Source organism: Mytilus californianus, unplaced genomic scaffold (genome assembly GCF_021869535.1).
Source record: "Mytilus californianus isolate M0D057914Y unplaced genomic scaffold, xbMytCali1.0.p SCAF_12, whole genome shotgun sequence".
NCBI lineage: Eukaryota > Metazoa > Mollusca > Bivalvia > Mytilida > Mytilidae > Mytilus > Mytilus californianus.
In genome coordinates, this window is record NW_026262604.1 from 52,946,571 (window position 1) to 52,971,601 (window position 25,031).

The window sequence follows — 25,031 nt, forward strand, 5'->3', positions numbered from 1 at the left end:
ATGGTGATGTGTTTGTAGATCTTACTTTACTGAACATTCTTGCTCCTTACTATTATCTCTATCTATAATGAACTTGGCCCAGTAGTTACAGTGGAAAATATTTTGTAAAAATTTACAAAAATTTACAAAATTTATGAAAATTGTAAAAAATTGACTATAAAGGGCAATAACTCCTTAAGGGGTCAATTGACAATTTTGGTCATGTTGACTTGTTTGTAGATCTAACTTTGCTGTACATTATTGCTGTTTACAGTTTATCTCTATCTATAATAATATTCAAGATAATAACCAAAAGCTGCAAAATTTTCTTAAAATTACCAATTCAGTGGCAGCAACCCAACAACATGTTGCCTGATTGGTCTGAAAATTTCAGGGCAGATAGATCTTGACCTAATGAACAATTTTATTCCATCAGATTTGCTCTAAATGCTTTGGTTTCAGAGATATGAGCCAAAAACTGCATTTTACCCTATGTACTATTTTTTTGCCATGTCGGCCATCTTGGTTTGCGGGCAGGGTCATCGGACACATTTTTTAAACTAGATACCCTAATGATGATTGTGGACAATTTTGGTTAAATTTGTCTTAGTAGTTTCAGAGGAGAAGATTTTTGTAAAAGATTACAAAAATTTACGAAAAATGGTTAAAAATTGACTATAAAGGGCAATAACTCCTTAAGGGGTCAACTGACCATTTTGGTCAAGTTGACTTATTTGTAGATCATACTTTGCTGAACATTATTGCTGTTTACAGTTTATCTCTATCTATAATAATATTCAAGATAATAACCAAAAACGGTAAAATTTCCTTAAAATTACCAATTCAGGGGCAGTAACCCAACAACGGGTTGTCCGATTCATCGGAAAATTTCAGGGCAGATAGATCTTGACCTGATAAACAATTTTACCCCATGTCAGATTTGCTCTAAATGCTTTGGTTTCAGAGATATAAGCCAAAATCTACATTTTACCCCTATGTTCTATTTTTAGCCATGGCGGCCATCTTGGTTGGTTGGCGGGGTCATCGGACACATTTTTTAAACTAGATACCCCAATGATGATTGTGGCCAAGTTTGGTCAAATTTGGCCCAGTAGTTTCAGAGGAGAAGATTTTTGTAAAAGTTTACGGACGACGGACGACGGACGACGGACGCAGGACGACGGACGACGGACGCAAAGTGATGAGAAAAGCTCACTTGACCTTTCAGGTCAGGTGAGCTAATAAAAGAAGTTTTAAAAACTTCCGTATTTATTAAAGAATTGATATAATAAGTTGATTAAAATCAGATATTAAAATTTCGTTCAAGTATTACATAACCATATTATTGAATTTGCTTTTGATATACGACATATTCCGTTTATACATTTAACGTCTGCTCAATGAACTAAGGTTGATGATTTATCAGATATATTTCCCATCAGTTTTTTGAAAGCGTCCTTGATTCTCTGTTGTTCTCGTTCTTTTGCTTCTAATTCAAATTTCAGCAAGGTTTTTGCTTTCTTTGACATTTCGGCTTCAACTTCTGGCTCCGGCTCTGTGTCGCTGATATTTTGTTTGAGTTCCCTTTTCTTCTCTCGGATATCTTGTATCGCATTAATCATTTTATCCGTTGCCAATTCTTTCTTTTTAGACATATTTCTAATTCTTTTCCACATATTTTCGTCTTCTTTTAACTTTTCCTCGTACAAAACTCGTTGTTTTCTGAAAAATGCTATTTTCATGTTTAACCCCGCCGCATTTTTGCGCCTGTCCCAAGTCAGGAGCCTCTAGCCTTTGTTAGTCTTGTATTATTTTTAATTTTAGTTTCTTGTGTACAATTTGGAGTTTAGTATGGCGTTCATTATCACTGAACTAGTATATATATTTGTTTAGGGGCCAGCTGAAGGACGCCTCCGGGTGCGGGAATTTCTCGCTGCATTGAAGACCTGTTGGTGACCTTCTGCTGTTGTCTGTTCTATGGTCGGGTTGTTGTCTCTTTGACACATTCCCCATTTCCATTCTCAATTTTATAGCTTATCCTTTTCGGTTTTTAATTTTACATCGGCAATATTTTCATGCATGTCTAATCCTAAGCCACCTTTTCTTGTTGAAACTTTGGATATTCGTGTTTTTAAGTTTGATAAATACTCCAGTTTACACTTTTCGTCGTTTTGTCTCTGCAAAGAAGATATTTTCCTTCTTCTTTCGATTTCTTGCTTAAATTTTTCATTACGCTGACGTAGCAACTCTCTCTGTTTGATTTTCTCACGTTCAAGATTATTAATTCTTTCTGTAAGGGACACCACATCCTGTTCAAATTGGCGCTCTAAACTGCGAAAATGATGCAACGAATTTTCAAGTTTTTGTTGTCTGTTTCTGTCAATAATATTCATAGCTTGTTCTGCATTGATGCGTGCTATGGTTTTCTGTCGTTCAAGTTCATTGACACGTTTTTTCATTGCTTCGACCTGTTCTTTATTTTTCTCTTCTCTCAATTTATTTTCATTTTTAATTGCATTTAATTGTTTTATTGCGATATCCATAAGCTGCTTTTCTCTTTCAATAGCTTCATTTCGTTCCTTTTCCCTAGCTCTATGTGTACGCTTTTTAACATTTTGGATCCTCGTTGAAAGAAATTTCATTCTTTCGGCCTCCTCTTTCTCCATTTTCTTTATTTTTCTACTCGCTATCTCTATCTTCTTTTATCTAATTGGTTGACCCTTAAAGACAGAGAACTCGTATTATGTTGCTCATATCTTTTCAATCTTTGTGCACGATCTGCTAATATTTTTTTATCTCTCTCCTCCCGTTTGGTTTTCTCAAAAGTACGATTTTTATCTTTTCGGAATTCCTCGTCCTTTTTAATAAAGTCATCAATAAGGACCAATAATGCTAATCTATTCTTTGTACCTATTTGCTTCCACTGTCTTTCATTTTCATGCAAAGATCGCTGTAAAAACATCGGTTGTGCTTTGTTGCTATGAAGGAAATGCCTAAAAGAGAAATAGTTTATTTAGTTGTAATAAGTAACAAAAGGGATGTTTAATATCGCATCCACACTACAGTGTAAATCCAAAGTAAATCCAAATTAAATACAATATATATAAACGCCTGAAAACTGTTCAAAACATCACCAATATTAAAAAAAGGAAACATTAAATGTAATTATTTAGAAATATTTCGGATAACAGATATCCTTCATCAGTATGATTATGATGTAAAATGAATCATATCAATCTATTCTGATTTAACTACAAATGTATAACAATCTTGAAATTAATACAATTAAAACCGAACACAACAACGCTTGTACAATTCTAAAATTTCAAAAATGACATAGGTTAGGTATTTACAACAGAGACTGCATAGATAAGCTACTAACAAAAATAGTAATGTGTGATATGAACTGGTACATTTCTAAAATTTCACAGGTGACGAAAGTTAAGATATTAAAACAAAGACAGCGTAAAAATATATTCCCAATAAACAGCACTGACCGATTTGAGCTAGTATAATACTCAAATTTCAAATTTGACGACGGTAAAGTGATTACAACAGAGGCTGCGTATTTACACATCCCAAATAAATAGTAGTTTGATAATGATTAAAAAAAAAAAAATTGAAAAAGTAATTGAACGTGGCTGCGTACTCATACATCTCAAATGAATAGCACCCTGCGATTTAAGATAATTCTAGACAAGGGGAAAGGAATAGCAACAGAGACTGCGTAGTAATATGTTATATAACCTAAATGAAAAGCACTGTGTGAATTAGAACTACACCTTTTCATTGATCCCATTTTGTGCCAAAGTTTTTAATTTTCTTATCCAAAATCTTTCCCGAGTGAGTCGATCCTCCCTAGACATAATAGGTTATTGTGGCCGTTATTGTTAGCACGCGCAAACCCCTTATCTATGTCCAATTTCTTATAACCTCGTTTAGTCAAGAATCCGCGAAGTTCCTGTGACCGTTTAGTGACAGCTTAGTTAGAGAAGCAAATCCGCTTTAATCTGAGAGCTTGACTGTACGGGATACTTTTTGTACAGTGTTTGGGGTCGACAGCTTTGCCCAATTGGGGAGAAAGGTACTGATGTTTATCTGTAGGTTTACAGTAGAGGTCTGTTGACATGACACCGTACTTTATAGATGTAGTTGTGTCCAAGAAAGATATGTTAGAGTCGGAAATTTCATGAGAAATTTAATTGACTGGTGGGCGTTGTTTGCATGTTTGATAAAATCATCCAGTTTTTGTTGAGATTCAATCCATTTCATGTCAACATCATCGATGAAACGGAACCAATAGATAAAGATGTTGATCTAAAGCTCTGTCTTGGTTCCGTTTCATCGATGATGCTAACAATAACAGCCGCAATGACTTATCACAGTACAAACAGAAAGGCGAAGCGAAATAGTTTCGTTTGTTTTAACATACAATCCCGCCTTTACTAACCTTTCCCGTTTCAGCCGTGCCAATTGGCAGATTATTGCCAAACACCCAAAATTATCCAAGATCTTTCCCAAACCTCCTGTCTTAGCTTTTCGGAGACCCAAAAGTCTGAAAGACTTATTTGTGAGAGCTGATGTCTCCTCTAATAAAAGCTCTTCAACTGCAGGATGGTGCAAGTCGTGTGGTAACAGACGATATCTGACTTACCAACAAATACTGAATACTCAACCATTTACTTGCCACTCCACTGGGTCCGTATACACTATATATTGCAAAGTAACTTGCAAAACCCAGAATGTTGTATACCTTCTTCAGTGTCGATGTGGCATGCAGTATGTTGGCGAGACAGAACAGACATTCAACAACCTGCAAGCCCGATCCCCCGTAAGTCGTCATTTGAGATCACCTGGGCACGCTCAAGGTGATCTCAAAAACCTTACCATCACGATCATAGACCACAACGAGGGTTGGTCAAGGGCCAACAGACTTGCTCGGGAAAGTTTTTGGATAAGAAAGTTAAGGACAGTTTCCGCAGAGGGCATTAATGAAAAAACATAAAATGAGTCGCTACCATCACTTGTTTCCTGTAACTCAGGCTTCAGTACAGGACTCTCACAGTTTTAAGGAATTTATTCCTGCTTCCAAACATCTATATTGAAAAAAATTATCATCGTATTGATTCGTGATAATTTGTATGACGATCAAGATTATTATTTCAGTTCAACTACCACATGTCATGATAAGAATCATTTGACATCTTACTGATGAAGGATAGTTATCCGAAATATTTAATATTTGTTCATGATTTTACTATTTTTTTGTGATGTTGTACCCTTTTAGACTTGCTTATTATATATTATATTTTGTAGTGTACTGTATCATATTTATATGATCCATCGCCTCGTAAGATTTATCGTTGGCTATTATTCAGACATTTTATATATATATTTATCATATACTTATAGAAAATAATGGTATAATTGTACCCCATGATAAAACTAATTTGTACATATATTTATTCATTAAATTTGAAGAATTGCTTTAGCCGTGTGATATGACTTTTGTTATCAACTGCTTCCGGTTTATATCAACTGCTTCCGTTTTATATCAACTGCTTTCGGTTATTAGCGCATGCTTTTCTGTAACGTTATCGCATGACAATTCGACGTCATTCGGCAAATTCCGGAAAATACACCTCAATGGTACGTATTTTGTGTAAAACATAACAAAGTTGGATGAAAAAGATATTAGGAATCAAGAAAATATATTATTAAAAAATGCAAAACAAATATTACAACAAATGCATTTTTTCAATGTTTTAAAAATAGTTTTTGTCTGTATGTCTTCTGCTGAAGTATATGATAAAAAGAACATAACATGTCATTTTTCATATCAGATCCCTTATCAGCCCATGGTCAAAATCATCCCTCGAGCCTATCGGGCTGATATCATGACCTAGGGCTGATAAGGGGTATGATATGAAAAATGCCATAAATATATATTAAAAATTAAATACACAAAAAGAGTTTTAAAAGCAGCATTGTCTAGCGCTTTCATCCATCTTGGGACTTTTCAAGACTATGAACGTCGTTATGGGGAACACATGTGTCTATCCTAAATTGAGGTAAATTATATGGCCTTCCAAATACCGTTTCGATCCCTAACATCACTGAAGAGACATCAATTGTCGAAATCCAGATATGGTGTACAAATTTTTGCACCTCATGTTTGTGGTATACCATCTTTTCCACACGTTTATTGTTTTCTGTTTGGTATTAAATTAATATTAAGATCAATTTCGTTAGATCTAGTGATCAATTTATTTGGCAATCGCCAATGGCAGTCAGCAGGGTTTAAGAACACCAGTTGTTCGACTTGTTAGTCAAATGCGTTTTGTTGAAATAGACTTTTTCACTTTTTTTGGTCTTTTGGAAATTGTTGTTTGTGCTGTATTGAGACCCCTCTACCAAGAAATTTGTTTTACATGCACACGTATAAAAATTGCGGAAACCTATGATTGCGTTGGATAAAAACCGCAAGTCTAAATTGAAAACAACGTTCAAACCTATGATTGCGTTGGATAAAAACCGCAATTTTTATACGTGTGCATGCAAAACAAATTTCTTGTTAGAGGGGTCTAAATACAGCACAAACAACATTTTCCAAAAGACCAAAAAGGTGAAAAAGTATATTTTAACAAAACGCATTTGACGAACAGGTCGAACAACAAATGTTCTTAAACCCTGCTGACTGCCATTGGCGATTGCCAAATAACCGGATCACCGATGTAATAAATGGATCTTAATTATAAATTAAATACTAAACAGAAAACAATAAACTTGCGGAAAAGATGGTATACCGCAAACAAAAGGTGCAAAGGTTTTTTGTACACCATATCCGGATTTCGACAACTAATGTCTCTTCAGTGATGTTAGGAATCGAAACGGTATTTGGAAAGCCATACAATTTACCTCAATTTGGGATAGACTCTTGAATTTTCAGGAGTTAAAATAGGATGAACGGATCATATAAGCCCGAAGGCAAATATAATACAAGCCCAAACGAAAAAATATAAACAAGTCTAAATTGAAAACAACGTTCAAACCTATGATTGCGTTGAATAAAAACCGCAATTTTTATACGTGTGCATGCAAAACAAATTTCTTGTTAGAGGGGTCTAAATACAGCACAAACAACATTTTCCAAAAGACCAAAAAGGTGAAAAAGTATATTTTAACAAAACGCATTTGACTAACAGGTCGAACAACAAATGTTCTTAAACCCTGCTGACTGCCATTGGCGCTTGCCAAATAAACGGATCACCGATGTAATAAATGGATCTTAATTATAAATTAAATACTAAACAGAAAACAATAAACTTACGGAAAAGATGGTATACCGCAAACAAAAGGTGCAAAGGTTTTTTGTACACCATATCCGGATTTCGACAATTAATGTCTCTTCAGTGATGTTAGGAATCGAAACGGTATTTGGAAAGCCATACAATTTACCTCAATTTGGGATAGACTCTTGAATTTTGAGGAGTCAAAATAGGATGAACGGATCATATAAGCCCGAAGGCAAATATAATACAAGCCCAAACGAAAAAATATAAACAAGTCTAAATTAAAAACAACGTTCAAACCTATGATTGCGTTGGATAAAAACCGCAATTTTTATACGTGTGCATGCAAAACAAATTTCTTGTTATAGGGGTCTAAATTCAGCACAAACAACGTTTTCCAAAAGACCAAAAATTAATGTCTCTTCAGTGATGTTAGGAATCGAAACGGTATTTGGAAAGCCATACAATTTACCTCAATTTGGGATAGACTCTTGAATTTTGAGGAGTCAAAATAGGATGAACGGATCATATAAGCCCGAAGGCAAATATGATACAAGCCCAAACGAAAAAATATAAACAAGTCTAAATTGAAAACAACGTTCAAACCTATGATTGCGTTGGATAAAAACCGCAATTTTTATACGTGTTCATGCAAAACAAATTTCTTGTTAGAGGGGTCTAAATACAGCACAAACAACATTTTCCAAAAGACCAAAAAGGTGAAAAAGTATATTTTAACAAAACGCATTTGACTAACAGGTCGAACAACAAATGTTCTTAAACCCTGCTGACTGCCATTGGCGATTGCCAAATAAACGAATCACCGATGTAATAAATGGATCTTAATTATAAATTAAATACTAAACAGAAAACAATAAACTTGCGGAAAAGATGGTATACCGCAAACAAAAGGTGCAAAGGTTTTTTGTACACCATATCCGGATTTCGACAATTAATGTCTCTTCAGTGATGTTAGGAATCGAAACGGTATTTGGAAAGCCATACAATTTACCTCAATTATATATATATATTAGTGCGTCTGAACTAGTGACGACTCTGCAACAGATTTTTTTTCCGTCGGATCACCAGTAGTGATCCGATGGATAAAATCTGTGGTAGAGTCGTCACTGGTTTGGACGTACTTATAATATAATTAATTTTGTAACTGCATCTTACATTAATTTGTAGGATTCTTTACAATAGATAATTCAGCTGATCTGTAACAATTCCATCTTCATACCTTATATATGTACTGTGTTACGACGCTAGATAAAAACTGAGGAGGAAAGGTAAATATACGGATCTTACATTGTTGGGCTGTTGTTTAGACAAATTATATATTCGAATCCCGGCGAGGGAAGAACAAAAAATTTGCGGAAGCAAATTTACAGATCTAACATTGTTGGGCTGATGTTAAGACGAGTTGTATATACAGAATGTACACAGCCATGTATCACCATTAATGCTGGTGATCCGATGGATAAATCTGTTGAAGAGTTGTCACTGGTTCAGACGTACTTATATATATATATATATATATATATATACAAGTCTAAATTGAAACAATGTTTAAACCTATGATTGCGCTGGATAAAAACCGCAATTTTTAAACGTGTGCATGCAAAACAAATTTTTTGGTAGAGGGGTCTAAATACAGCACAAACAACATTTTCCAAAAGACCAAAAAAGTGAAAAAGTATATTTTAACAAAACGTATTTGACTAACAGGTCGACCAACGAATGTTCTTAAACCGCGCTGACTGCCATGGCAATTGCCAAATAAACGGATCACCAGATGTGACAAAATGTATCTTAATCATTAATTTAGTACCAAACAGAAAACAATAAACTTGCGGAATATATATATATATATATATATATATATATGTTGATCAGGTTGTGATACTGGAAACAATTTATAAGTATGATGTATTACAATAATATTTCTTTGACCTTTACCTTTAAAACCGTTTAAACTAAGACTTATAAAAAATATTGGTGTATAATAAACAATGAGAATAGAATCCATACTGTCTTTATCACATAACATAAGTTGTTAAGATGTCTAAGTTTTCTTAGCTTTACCTCTTCAAAAGTAATGTTCGTTTCCACATTTTGTATTTTCTGTCCAGGAAACCCACCACCTATGTCCAAGTGGTGCATGTTAAATCCATTAGCCAACCCAATGTCAAATACTTTTCGTGACTGCTCAATTGCTGCCTCGAAAGCTCATGTTTCTAGACAACCACTCCCAACATGGAAACTAGTTTTTAAAAGATTCATACGAAATAATTGTCAAAAAATTGAGATTATCTCAAAAACTATAAATCATTTTATTCAGATTGTATTCGGTCTTGATTTTATGTGATTGTTACTCAACTTCCATGAACTACATACTTAACAAAACGCATTGAGTGTTAAGTTATTTATAGAAATCCCCGTGCCGTATTGTTATTTTCTATCTAACGTACACAATGAATTCCTTAGAACTTACATTGTTTTCTAATGTATGCAAATTCAGAGGGATCATTAATGCATTCAGTTTGTCATCAAATGGCCAAAAACAGATCGTTTATATATGACCAACATGAACATTACGTTCAGTGAGTTAACGAGAAACAACAAACACTAGTAACCTTTCTTTTAAGTTTATACCAACCGTCACAAAGTACTGTTACATTCATATCCACATTTTCAAAGTAATGGTATAGTAATGTTTGCTTTTAAGGAGATTGAACAATGTAAATATCACTGAAATGTACTGTGATGGAGGGCTTTCGGTAAATGCTGGTAAACTGGGTTAATTTAAACATATTTAAATGTTCAGAAACAAAACATACTGGGTTGATTGAATGATTCAGTTTTGTTGATATTTAATTCAATTATTTGTAAAAATTATAGTTTGGTCGTTGATAAATTATAAATATTGTTCTATTTGGGAATTTCGGGATGAGATTGTTAATTTTTTTTTGGTTAAATTTATTGACCACTTTTCTAGATTCGTGGCATTTTATAACTTAAAATACTGCACTGTACATAACTGCAGATGTATATTTGTTTATCTAGGTTGCTTTCTCATTTACGTATACTTCACAGCTCGTTTTTGTAGTACGTATACTGCACAATAGATTAATGTAAACTCTGACTTTTCTTTAGGAAAGATAATCGTGTGAAACAGGCTCATTCAAGACAAAAATATTCACAAATTAAGGGAAAGCCATACTTTATTTTTAGAATAAGATGTCATTTAACAAGCTATATCTATTGGCACTTTAGTTAATTGTTTGCGATTAAACACCGTATCTTGATGATCTTACCTTACACCAATCACATTTAATTTGAGTTTCATAGCAATTTGCAAGAGTTCCGATGCTCTCAAAGGATGGCATCCAAACTTTCTTCCTAGGTAAAATTTAACCTTGTAGTTTGATTGTGGATTTATTCTAAGCACCAATCTACAAATAAAAACCCAGTTTTGTAATAAAACAATTTTCTTTTTTAGGTTTATAGACATCTTTTGATTTTGTCATTGCAACCTGTTGTCAAACCACACCAATCATAACCAACCCACATACATTCCATTCATATCATAATTCAAATAGAGGCCTGAATAAAAAAAAAAACTGTTACTAACTTGTACAATTTTTTATAATTTTCATAAAACGATCATATCCAACATGTCCAAACCAATTTTCCAATTAAAATAAAGATCATAATTATTTGACCCTGACAGTAGAATTCAATTCGAATAAGTCAAAAGCGATTAACGATATAACGTTTTGATAGATGTTTTTATGTAGAAACCTACATAATATACAAATCTAACATATTTGCATGTATTTGAAGATGGTATAAACATTATGAAAAAACATCTTTTTTTTTAAAATCAAAATATTACATACTTTGCCTCTGGGTAGACTTTCTTGATCTTTTCAAGTTCATTCTCACAATCGAATGTCATCAAAGAAACACCATTATCAGCAGCATATTTGAGAAATGATGGTTGTTTGAATGTGTTGGCGTAAATAATCCTTGATGGATCAACTCCAAGGTCTAATATCTTCTGTATCTCAATCTGTAAGTTAAATTGATAAGTATAATGTATAGTTCTATGTTTTGTATTGCTAACTAAGATTTTCTACCTCCGGGTATATATTGCCTTCGCAGTATTTTGATAATTTTGATAATTTTGGCTTTTAATGCTCTTCAGCTTCATGATCTTCGAATTTTTATTCGAGCGCCACTAATGAATCGTATGTAGACAAAACGCGCGTGTTGGGTACCACATTATAAGCCTAGTATCTTCAAACCAATATAATATATTTTCAATTATGAAACTGAATTTCATTCTTCTGTAAATTTGTTGCTTATATCAATGCAGCAACCAAAATAGTTTGTTAGTAGTTGATATACGCTGATTTATAATAATGACACTTATCACAAAAATAAATACGTAAACAATTGTCTTCATGTTAGAAAGAAACAAGGATTTCAAGTCCATTGGGTTTCCTGCTGTAAAATATTAACGGTACCAATTTGTCTGCACCAGATGCACATTTTGACAATAAATGTCTCTTCAGTGATGCTCGTAGTAAACTATATATGTTCTATTATTAGTCATTATGCAGTTGTTTTATTTACATGTCCCCAATTATTAGCAAGTCATGGTTGAACATTTTCAGCAACCTTGATTAGATTTACAAAAACAAGTTCGATTACTTTACTTGCACAATCAAATGAAAGTCCCATATCTGCTAGGATCCTAATGACAGGGTCAACATCATTACATTTTATTGCTGTAAACAGAATTAATAACACTATTAGGGGAGGGTTGGGCGCCTGCCACAAGTCAGAAGCCTGTTATTCAGTGGTTATCGTTTGCTTCTGTATATCATGTTTGTATTTCGTTTATTGTGTATTACATAAATCTGGCCGTTAGGTTTCTCGTTTGAATTGATTCACATTTGTCACTTCGGGGACTCTTATAGCTGACTATGCGGTATGGGTTTTGCTCACTGTTGAATGCCGTACGATGACATATAATTGTTAGCTTCTATGTCATTTGGTCTCTGGTGGAGAGTTGTCTCATTGGCAATTTAACCACATCTTCTTTTTTTTATATTATTTCAAAATCGAAACAAAATACATTATTCTTATGATCAGGTAATTTTATAATTCTTAGTAAGAGGATGAACTAAATTATACTACATACACTTTAACAGGAATGAGAAATAACAAGGAGTTGATCATAATAAGTCGGATCGTCTTCAGAATAAAAACTAAAATAACTAAAAGTTGCAACATTTTCGTGACTTAAGTAAATGTGACATCTACCTTAAACATTTTCCTTTACAGGATGTTAATCAAACTGGCATGGCATCACATTGTTATACATTATTAAAAAATTTCACTCGACCGAAATAAAAAAAAAATTAATGTTTTGGATATCCAGCTACTCCATGTGTATTTATTTTAAATTCACGTTTTGTTCTTATAAAATGTACTGGTTTCAAACATTTCATACTTTTGCATTTTTAATCTTTATTTTGCAACATTTTCGTGACGTCATTAAATGTGACATCTACTATAAACATTTTCCTTTACAGGATTTCAATCAAACTGGCATGGCATCACATTATTATAAATCCTAAAAAATTTCACTCGACCGATAAAAAAAGATTAATATTTTGGCCATCCAGCTACTCCATGTGTATTTATTTTTAATTCACGTTTTGTTCTTATAAAAGTGTTCTGGTTTCAAACATTTCATACTTTCATACTTTTAATCTTTATTTTGCAACATTTTCGTGACTCCAGTAAATGTGACATCTACTTTAAACGACAAGTGGAATGAATATCATTTTATAATTAGCCACTTTGAGCATTAATTAACACAAAGAGACGTTACAATATGATATTATCTTATTGAAATTATGTGTAGAAGCAATGTTGGACTTGCTACGGTTGGGATAATTGAATAAAGGCGAATGCCTCCCTCCCCGGGGTTCACCAATCAAAGTTTTGTTACCAATGTTGTGCGTTGATGACCTGTTGATAGGCCTTTTTATTCGCTTACTTTTCATTTATATTAGGCTTTTAAACACGTACCATAAAATGGTTCTACTCGAGGGAAACACTCCTGCCAAATTCTGTGTTTTCTTATGATATCTCCAAGGTTTCCGATAGCAAATGCATTGTCCTGTAGTAGGTGAGATATATTGAGATTTTGAAGTTATCATATAGAATGCTTATATATATATATATGATAAAACCCGAAAACATCGCGATGTCTCATGCAAAAAATCTGTATTACTACTTTTCATCAGTTATATTGATATTTATATTTGATTTTTAAGAGCTTGTTAGTACAATTGAAACTTTAATAACTCTATAGTAGGAAAAGCTTTTTACTGTATGGTGGCAAAATTGTGTTAACAATAAAAAAAAAACACAAATACTTCTTTATTGTTTTGAGGTTTGAAAAATGCCAAGCATGTCATACTACTTGGACGAAATCGTTAGAATTTCTGTAAGGTTGAAGCTAAATAAGTAAGATTAAATGATTAAGGGGTTATAATTCATTGATTTAGAAACTCAATGACAAAATAAATCCACTTATCTTTTTGAATAATTAAATTTTATTTTGTTCAAACTTCAAATATTTTATGTCCCCTAGCGCTATAACAATGACACTAAGGTTCCTTCCTGTAGTGATAATTGCTATTGAAACCAGGGGGTTTAATTAGCGAAAATATTATACATTTATATTTTGTGTTAGTTGCATTTTACAAAGTATTTCCTCAATCAACATCCACATTCCACAATCAACCGGCTAAATGTTTACTCGATCAACGTAGATCATAAACTTATAAATAATAGAACATTAATGTGAAACTGATGATGATGATGATCTTAAAATCTTTTGCACTTGATCATTTGTTGTAATGATTAATACAGCCATCACGATCTTATGAAAAAAGAAATCATAACCTAGTTACATTGGGAATGTTATCAAATATAAATGAACAAAAGCTGATAACACTGCAAGTATAACATATTGATAGACGGACAGACTGTTCCACAAAAAATACAATATGTTCTATGTTCAAAAACATTCTATGCGGTGAATTTCAATTGCGCAAATGTGAGGTATATGACATCTTTCGTAATTTTATTTGACTTCTAATAGCCACACATTGAGTGTTCATTTTGTTTAGTTTTCATTAGTTTATATATACTGTTTATTTTGTTTGTTTGTTTCTAATTTTTGCGTAGGGATTTATTGTCTCCGTCTTGCAATCGTTCATAGATAAATTAGTTTTCTTTGTAGCACTTATCTTTTGAACACGTTTTAGTATTATTCATTTTTAATTGATTTAATATTCATACTATTTTGATTCATTCTTAGCTATATGATAGTAAAAAGTAAATGAAAAACAACTCATTACCTCATGTCCAAAAGCTTTAATTTTCCCCTGGATTTGGTTACTAATGGGTGGTAATTTTTCCACTATTTCTACACGTGTATTAGAATTGACATTGGTCATAATGAATTTCTTTTTAGCCTGTAAAATATGTAAAACGTTATAAAAACCATACAATATTCTACATGCACATACAAAGATATCTCAAATGTATAGAAACATAAGCCGCTCAAACTAAATTTTCTCTTAAAAGATATCGTGACACACTTTCGTAAGCAATTACGAGTTGTCTGTTTTGTAACGTGTATGATGTAAATACATGTACCGGTCCTGTCTATCCTGTATTCATGAGCAACACGACGAGTGCCACGTGTAGAGCAGGATCTTCTAAGCCTTCGGAGCACCTGATATCAACCCCGGATTTTTTTTTTTAATAACATAATTAAATATTTATTTCAAATATTGGCTTGTTGCAATACCCTTCAGGAGTCCAAGCTCCTCCTGATGTTCCCTGTTACATTCCACTAAGTTAATTTCCAACATTTAAGGATATTTTTATAAAAATCTGGGATGTTTTCAATGCTTTCGTCTGGCTTATTCCCACTGTTTGTTTTACCCAAAATTATAAAAAAAAGTGCTGAGGTATAATTTTTCAACCTCCTTCACAATCAGTTACTAGTCTTTAAACCCACATAGCTTTTAAAGCAGTGAAATAACTTCTTATATCTATCATATCTAATCCCCCCTTTTCATATGGACCAATGATTTAATTTCTTTTTACTTTATCTGGTTTATTATCCCAAACAAATTCAAAACAACTTTTTTCTTTTTCTTTTAAATATTTCTCGGGAATTATACGGGCAGTTCCCACAAAAGTGAAAATAGGCACAATTAGTGTATTTAAAATTGTAAGATTTCCTTTCTGCCAAGAACAAAATAATTTATTCATCTTTTCAATTTTATTTTTCCAAATTAGTTTTTCACATTCCTCTCTACAATGCCCAAAGTATATGACAAGAGTTTTAACTGGTCCATTGCTCCAGTTGATTCCCTCAATTTTGTCTTTACATGATTAAGCTTTCCTACCCATAACCCCTCTGTTTTATTTCTATTTAATTTCAATCCTGAATAAGAACCAAATATTTCAATTTAGTTCATAGCTAACTGAACGTCATATTTAGAACAACAAAATAAAGTAGTATCGTCTGCTAGTTGAGAAATTTTTATGCTATGATTTTGGCAATCCAATTTGATTTTGATACCTTTAAAATCGGTATTGCTTCTTAATCTTGACGCCATGATTTCCACCGATAAGACAAATAATAAAGCCGATAAAGGACATCCTGGGGGTATACCCCTGGTGTTTTTAAAGACATCAGATATCCAACCATTATTCATAACACATGTTTGAATATCGCAATATAAAGTCTTAACCCATCTTATAAAAGAATCATTAAATCCAAAATGTTTTAAAACTGAAAACATAAAATTCCATTCTAAAGAGTCAAACACTTTAGAAACATCAACAAAGATTATAGCCCTTCAAAATTGTAAATCAGTGAAATAAATAATATCTTGTATCTGTCTAAGATTAAAACCAATAAATCTATTCTTTACATATACAGTCTGGTCTTCTTTAATAAGTTTTGGTAGGATATTTTTCAATCGTTGTGCAAACCCGGATTTTGATGGGGTTCAGCCTTTAGGTTTCTTTGTTGTGTTTTTATACTATTGTTTGTAATTTGGTATTTTTCTTTTTTTTTTTTTGCAATGGCGTTGTGAGTTTATTTTCGACTCACGAGTTTAAATGTTCTTTTGATATCTGTCGCCTCTCTTTTCCTTAAATTTGGATGTTATTATCGAAGTTTTATAACTGGTATTAAATAAAAAGTAAAATAACAAAAATACCGAACTCCAAGGGAAATTCAAAACGGAAAGTCCTTTATAAAATAGCCAAATCAAAAGCTCAAACACATCTAACGAATGGAAAACAACTGTCATATTCCTGACTTGGTACAAGCTTTTCCTTATGTACAAAATGAGGGAATTAACCTGGTTTTATAGCTAGCTAAAAAGTAAAATCACAAAAATACTGAACTCCGAGGAAAATTAAAAAAGGAAAGTCCCTAATCAAATCGCAAAATCAAAAGCTCAAACACATCAAACGAATGGATAACAACTGTCATATTCCTGACTTGGTACAGGCATTTTCTTATGTAGAAAATGGTGGATTAAACCTGGTTTTATAGCTAGCTAAACCTCTCACTTGTATGACAGTCGCATCGAATTCCAATATATTGACAACGATGCGTGAACAAAACAAACAGACACAATAGGTAAAAATGTCAAAAATAGGAATACAGCAGTCAACATTGTGTTATCATCTTAATCACTATAAAAACAAACAAATGTAACAAAGAAGCAAAAAAAGTCATACATCAAATTTAACATCCTCATTTTGCTTTTTTATTGTACGCTTTAATTCATTTAAGTAAAATCCACCCATAAAGGATGAAAGGTTTTCAGTACTGGCGTAGAATCGCGCGTTTAACGTCACACAGGTAGATATAAAATAATTGTGTCGTTCAAAGTATGACGGGATACATAAGTACAGAGTCACGTGAAATGGATATCACAAAAAAACAGACTTAACAGTAAAAGTAATATTAATAAAATAAAATAATTTTGTCGTTCAAATTATGACTGGATACATAAGTACAGAGTCACGTCAATGGATATCACAAAAAACAGACTTAACAGTAAAAATATATTAATAAAGACAAATCAAAGAATACTATAACACGTTATTAAGATGATAAACAACGTCAGAACGCAGAATCTATACTTCAAGACCATCGTGTATTATTTGTGAAGTTGATACGGAATATTTATCAACAAGGTCTTGGTACCTTTCGATCAACTTTTTTAGAAAAAGGGCGAGACGTTCTTTGACATACCCCTGGTTCATCAACTTTCTACTCAGACACTGGTGACGTTTTACAAAGTCTGAAAAGGAGCTGCAAGCTCTTGAATACCGAATAAGTAGGGAAATGTATATCCCATATGCAGGTGAAGCTGGTATATTGCTACTAAGGTGGAAAAAATTGATAATTTCAAAGTTAAAATCGTCTTGTTTGTCATAGATTCTGGTACTGAGATGACTGTGTATGACAAATTCGAGGTATAAGTCTAAAAATGAGGCGGAGGAAGCCGTGGCTGTTGTTTCTTTAATTTCTAGTTCAGGGGGATATATTAATGGAACCCAATCAGAAAAGTTCGGATTGTTAATGGAAAGAATATCATCAATATACCTGAATGTGAAATTAAATGATCTGGATTCTTTGATCTTCTTGTTTTTGACAAGTGTCTGAAGGAACTCCGACTCGTATGAAAATAAGAAGAAGCCGGCAATGAGAGGCGCACAGTTTGTTCCCATATCAACACCGAATGCTGTCAGGTGTGTACTTTGTGTGTTTTGTGTTTTGTATTTTTGTTAGTTGTTTTTGGTCTTTTCTTTCGATCTGATGAGTTAAACCCTTTTCAACTGATTGTTATAGTTTGTATTTATGTTGTGTTGAGATGTTACACCACTCTCTCAGGTTTGTGGGAGAGTTGGCGTCCCGCTAATATGTTAATCCCACCAGCTTCTATGTATGCCTGTCCTAGTCAGGAGTCTGTAGTTCAGTGGTTGTCGTATGTTGCTTTTATCAAATTGATTTTTTCGTTTATTGTTTTTACATAAATCAGGCCGTTAGTTTTTTCGTTTGAATTTATTTACATTTGTCATTTCTGTGCCCATCATAGCTTGCTATGCGGTTTGGGTTTTGCTCACTGTTGAAGGCTGTACAGTGATCTATAATTGCTTACATTAAATGTCATTTGGTATCTGGTAGAGAGTTTTCTCGTAGGCTATCATACAACATCATTTTAATTTCTAACTCTAAATATTAAGAAACTTACAGTTTACTATACGTTATATTGAAACGTAATGCGTTTTAGGTATTTCTCTTTCGAATTAAACAATATGTGTCCTTAAATATACAAAGTTTATGACTTATCTATGTCGATATTAGATAACGTTAATAGTTTAAAGTTCGACGGAACAAGAAATTATCACAAGAAAGATAAATAGAAATTCGAACATAACGAAAACCCTATAAATTTTCATATGAGTTTTTATTAGAGTTATTTGACTTTAATGGTGAGGTTTTAAAGCTTTTATTTAATAGGTATATTATTTGAAAACAATAGGCGCAAACAGGAAATACTAAAATTCATAAACATGCCATAGACTTTTAATTCATCTCAAATATCAATAATATGTTTTTGGATTTCATTCAATGCAAAAACAACAAAACAAATATAAAAATGACATATAATTGCCTGGTGAGTAATTCTAGTCCTTGAAAGGTCCATTCTTTAAGTTTTATAAATGTCAATTATATATCAACATTATCTGTTTTTCCTTACTTTCGTATGACAAATAAGCATCATTATGCATTGCCTTAAAAGTATTTATATACGAGAGTATTGTTCACTTTTCTCAAATATTACCTGAATCAAAAATTCCAGAATCAACAACGAGTGATCCTTGTTTTTCAAAAGTTTTAGTAGAATCATATATTATATTTAACTTAACTTATATTCATATCAAATACTAACTTTATATGAAGATTATAATAATTAATAAAAATTAATTTGCTTTAAAATTTTACATATTGACGAATGCATCTTAAGTCCCAATTTACAGACGTAGATATACCTAAAATAGAACAACGACCAGATAAAAGTCAGACAAATGGATTACAGGTTATGAAAATACGGCCTACAATGTGTTGATTTTTTGCGTGTACCATATCTACAGATGAATGATATTTGTTCCATAATCCCTTATAATGTGCATATAGAATATATTTGATTAACTATCAGTTGAAGAATGTGTGTATGTGTATAGTATATGTGTATACGCGCATATTTGTACGTGCTCGTATGTGTGCATATGCAAACGTGTTTGTTTGTTATACTTGAAAGTTGTTTAAATAAAAAAAAAGACAATATATAAAGAAATTGTTTTTATTGCATTAAAAAGTTTGTAAAATATGTTTTTATATCTGAAAAGACAGAAGGCGGGCATGATACGTATAATTAAAAGTAAGAATAAAACAACGCTTGTTTCAAGAACTAAACATAAAAAAATCATTGCCAATAATAATATAAATAAAATATGTATTCCATTGTATATGGTTCACTGTCTTATCTGCATATAAGTCAGTTTATCAATTCTAAGCAAGTCATTCATTGCTGAATATCAACTGAAGAGCAATCAGAAAGATCTTAGCCCTTGAAGGCATTGCTGCAGTTTTCACATTGAGAAAAACGATAACAACGCTGTTCCTCTTTTTCATGTGCACAAAGAGACACTTTTCTTCATATAAATTACATAAACATAAGAACGAAGAAAATATGTTTTTCTTCTTATACAGATAAATCATCTGGTCAAGATATATAATGCATTTCTCAGGATTCTGTATAAATGTTGTATGATTTATTGTATACATTTAAAAGAATATCATCAACTGGTTACATTTTGTACATTAAAATACCAGAGCTAAAATATGCATTGTTTTCTGTATATGCAATGGCACGTCTTACCTCATTTCCTAAGATTAAATCAGTTATGGGAAGTTGGGACTGTTTTATTTATTCGACATCACGCAATGTGTTTATCATTTCCTTTGTGTAGTCTTGATGAGACGACTTTGCTCTAGTGGATATATTTCCTCCCTAAAATAATCAAAAAAGTTCTCATTTATTAATGCATAATCATACCATTGAAATATCGTAAAGTTTGTTTTTGGAAAGGTTTAATAACACGTTGCAATTTTAGATATTTTAGACGTTTGATTAATACATAAAAAAGTTAATAAAAATTGAAAAAAATGTTGGATAGTACAGCACATCACACGGTCCAAATATCCAGACATGGTACAGGTACAAAATAATGTTGGCTTTAACCAGTTGTTCATTTTATGAGTAGACGTATTACGCTACAAATGGACAGTTCTTAAAAATCGCGAGCGCTGCAGAAATTTGTTCAGTTTCATTTATCTTCGAAACGAACTTTAGTGGTACCACTCCCTGGACAACGTTTACTTAAAACGGTTTTGTCGAGATTTGTTTCCTTTGGAGATTATAGGTTGCACTTTGTAAATACAGTGTTTCACAAACCACGCCTCTTTCATGTTTCATCTCATAGAGACATAACTTGGGAATGGTACCAATATAATTACACATGGTTGCAGGGAATTTTGAATTCTGAGGGTCTTTATCGAGATGACCTCCGAAGACTGCCGACGGTCATTTAACCGATATAAACATAAATATAAATATAAACAGATAGTGACAACGTGTAATTTGCCGGATTTTTCTTGGTCTGTTTGATTTCATAGTGTAGGTTAAAAAATATGTTTATCATCGATTTTACCTGTATAAGAATGATTTTTTTGTGGATCGATTCAGTCAACCAATGGTTCATCCTTGTTTAAATTTCAATGTTGACATTGTCTTCCTTTAATAGCTGAATTCATGCGTAACCCATCACCATCTGCTGGGTTAAATTAAAGGTCACATGAATACGGAAAACTTGCAAGTGAATAATTCATCAGCGGTGTTTTCTTTTTTTATCTTATTTTGACAAAATTGAACCAAATTGGCTGCCAAAAGCGAATTATTATTTCACTTTATCACTTTCATTAATGATTGAACAAAAAAACAATCATACTTTAATTTTTGTATATTCCGTAGTTATGCCCCTTTAAGACAGTGTTTCTTTCAATTCTAACATTATATGCTGATCAACAGAGAATTTGTATGTACATGAAGTAAATAACGCGTTGGCTATTGCTTTTTTTCATATATATAGATAGATCAGTTTATAATTTATTCCAAATGGAATACAAAACTATCTCGTTTTAATTGATGTGTAATGTGTAATATTCAAATTCAATTGATATCGATTTAGGTTAAGAATAATATGACACAATTTTATGGGATGACATATAACTTCTTTATTTCTAAAGAACAAAATGAAAAAAAAAATCAACTTATAAATGGTTTGACTTGCATTAAATCTAGATTTAGGTTCACAGACATCGTTGTACTTTGAAAGATGACCTGTATGTTTTAAGAATATTCAAACGGTCTTTTCGGGGAGATCTAAACTTTGAAATGTTTGATTTAATATTGAATGTAATAAATATATATATATATATATATATATATATATATACCGTTTCGATTCCTAACATCACTGAAGAGACATTAATTGTGGAAATCCGGATATGGTGTACTAATTTTTGTTCCTTTTGTTTGCGGTATACCATCTTTTCCGCAATTTTAATGTTTACTGTTTGATATTAGATTAATATTTAAGATCCATTTTGTTGGTGAAAATGGATCTTGATTATTAATTTAATACAAAACAGAAAACAATAAACTTGCGGAAAAGATGGTACATCGCAAACATAAGGTGCAAAAATTGGTACACCATATCCGGATTTCGACAATTAATGTCTCTTCAGTGATGTTAGGAGTCGAAACGGTATTACCTTTTCATTAACTTGTTAAAAAGCTTGTGCTGTAAGAATCTATTTTATAAATTAGTAATTGTTTCTTCCAAAGAAGAGATTTTTCTTTTTGGGAGTTGTTTTTCAGCTGATCCTGGTGTAGAAGCTGAACTTCGAGTTCTTTTTTTTTCACAACTGAGTGTTTCGTATTCGCCTAATCTGGCAATGCTCATAAAGTTCTTGATATGAGAAACAATTTTAATTTTGCCCCTTCTGGACTAATATGTACCCCGGATTGGTCATTTTTGTCAAACATAGTTTTAACGGGGCTTCAACCCATACCGGGGTGAGAGACATCATCCTTTAGATCGACGAAAGCTGGTCTTTGATCTCTTTAGCATGCCTTTCCTCTATACAAATTTACAAAATGAGATGTAAGAGAGGCTAAAGATACCAAAGGGACATTAAAACGCATATTAAGTAGAAAATAAACTGACAACGCAATGGCTAAAAAAGAAAAAAAAAACAAACAACAGTACACAAAACACAAAATAGAAAACAAAAGACTGAGAAACACGAACCACACCAAAAACTGGGTGAAATCTCAGGTGCTCCGGAAGGGTAGGCAAATCCTGCTCCACATGTGACACGGTACCCGTTGTGTTGCTCATGTTAGTACACACCCGGTAATTAGTCTCATTCGGTAGGACAAATTCGGGGAAAAGGGGTCTGGATTGTAATTACGAATCTTGTGAACATATCCGCTATCATCTGTGAACATCGTGATGGCGTCCGTAAAATTTACGAAAGGATGATTTCAACTTCACCACTTGGAACTCTTGGTTTAATAGCTGCCTTATGAGCAGCAGCCCTCTATCATGGAAATCATGATAGAAATAACATGTCCTGGAATATCGTATCAACTGGGAGATATATACTGCGTATGCAGGCGCTGTTGGAATGTTGCTACATATAAATAGAAATTTCACAATTGAGAAGCTGAAATCCTATCTTTCGTTGTCAATTTCTAGATGTATATCAAGATATGAGACAGACTTAACTGTATTTGTTGTATCCTTTATCTGAAGTTCGATGGGATAGAAGCTATCAACATAGTCACCAAACTTTGAATTATTTAGTGAGAGAACACAATCTAAATAGTGGAAAGTAAAGTTAAAGGATACTGCTTACTTCTTTTCTTTCTTCCTAAAAAGTTCCTGTATGAAGTCAGCACCATATGAACAAAGGAACAAGAAAGCACAGTCGATACCCATGGGAATGCCGATTGTATGTTGAAAAACACGTCCTCAAAACGTAACAAATATGTTGTCAACAAAAAATTAAGCATCTTGATAATATCAGTTTCAGAGAATTTTTTGTTTAAATCACAGTGATTTTTTACAAAGTAGGATTTATCCCTCCCTAAGAGAAGATACTTGTATCTACGTTGGCCGTTCTTTTCTTGTGAAAAAAAGCAGTGCCAACTCTTTCAATTTGTCTTTAAGTTTGGAATGGAGAATACTTGTGTAAAGTGTAGAAAAGTCAAATGATTTGCAATAACTATTGCAAGATGAAAGAGTCCTTGATTATATGTACTCTAAAAGATCTTTGATTTTTTTTAGTAGCCACGTCTGATTCATGGCACCTTTAGAATAGGTAGTTTCACAATAACTTTGAAGCCCGGCTTTGATATCTGATAAAATTGATGTTAATAGTTTAGAAAAAGGTTTCGTGGTGCACTTGGAAGACCCAGCAATATACCGTTGTTTGTAAGGACACATATGTAGTTTAGATATCCAATAAAGTGATGGAAGATCCAGTTCTTCATCTTTGGTTGTCATTCAAAAGGAACATAAAACAGACATATGATTATCAAGGATTTCCTCTTTGGTAAATGTCGTGTAAATGTTGAGCTTCCAAGTGAATTGTCAATACCTAATTCATTTATCAAGCAGTTTATGTAATGTGAATTACACACAAAAACGATGTTGTTTGGGGCTTTATCTGCGGAGACATTTGTCATGGAGGTAGGACGAGTGTTTTGCTACATTTGGGTCTTTAAAAATTGATTCAATTTTTGAATGTCATGCGTTTGCTATTATATGTTCAGATCAATTAACTACACACTTATCACTGCTGTCCGGATTGGTGAATGTACACAAAAATGAACTTTAATAGTTTACGAATTAGAATTTAAATGTATTTATCAAAGTTGTACAAAAATCGAACATGTAAAAATGTTGTGTGTTTATAGTTGACTAGTGTTTGATTAATTATAGTAAGGTCGGTTCGATTGGGATATTGAATTCATGCACGAGTGAACTCAGGTGGTTTAAAGTCATTCGAGCCATTGCAGTCAAAGTGTACAGTAGCATTTTATGAGTTTATCTTCAACTTGTACTTTTCGTAATATGGCAAGTTCTGAACGTGAAGAAAATCACTTTTATGATCTTTTATGATATTATGATACTGACATAACAATGAAGATGTGGTAACCAAAATTGCAGACATAACCTTGAACAATTTTAAACAGTATTTAAATAGTAAAATTGATAGCCTGAAGATGGAACTTCTGGAAGACGCGACGAATAAATCAGAAACCTTGTTTATAAACAGCTTAAATCAAGACTTTCTTATAAGTTTAAGTTACAGTAAACATGTTCAGCACGAATTTAATTCTGAAATTGATTATATAGTATCCAGGATCAAACGTGCAGCCGAGCGTGATGAATATTCTAGAGTCGTGGATATTAGCTATGACCTTATGGAGA

The 25,031-nt window shown here is 32.6% G+C and overlaps 1 protein-coding gene across 1 annotated transcript; it reads right to left on the bottom strand.

The window, feature by feature from the left end:
• Window positions 1–9,163: 9,163 nt before the first annotated feature.
• On the bottom strand, window positions 9,164–14,232 carry LOC127721129 (ornithine decarboxylase-like). The gene is made up of 6 exons (XM_052227804.1): window positions 14,227–14,232; window positions 13,380–13,470; window positions 11,991–12,067; window positions 11,174–11,346; window positions 10,589–10,726; window positions 9,164–9,176 (listed from the first exon to the last, which is right to left on the bottom strand). The coding sequence occupies exons 1-6, from the start codon at window positions 14,230–14,232 to the stop codon at window positions 9,164–9,166; spliced, it is 498 nt and encodes a 165-aa protein (XP_052083764.1).
• Between the last annotated feature and the right edge of the window lie 10,799 nt (window positions 14,233–25,031).

What these genes read in the sequence shown, in the direction of transcription:
- LOC127721129 (XM_052227804.1), bottom strand. An exon ending in TCGAGTAGAACCATTTTATG is followed by an intron (nt 12,068 to 13,379) that starts GTACGTGTTTAA and finishes TTCTGTTTACAG; the next exon opens with CAATAAAATGTAATGATGTT. An exon ending in AAAGTCTACCCAGAGGCAAA is followed by an intron (nt 10,727 to 11,173) that starts GTATGTAATATT and finishes TTTTATTTGTAG; the next exon opens with ATTGGTGCTTAGAATAAATC.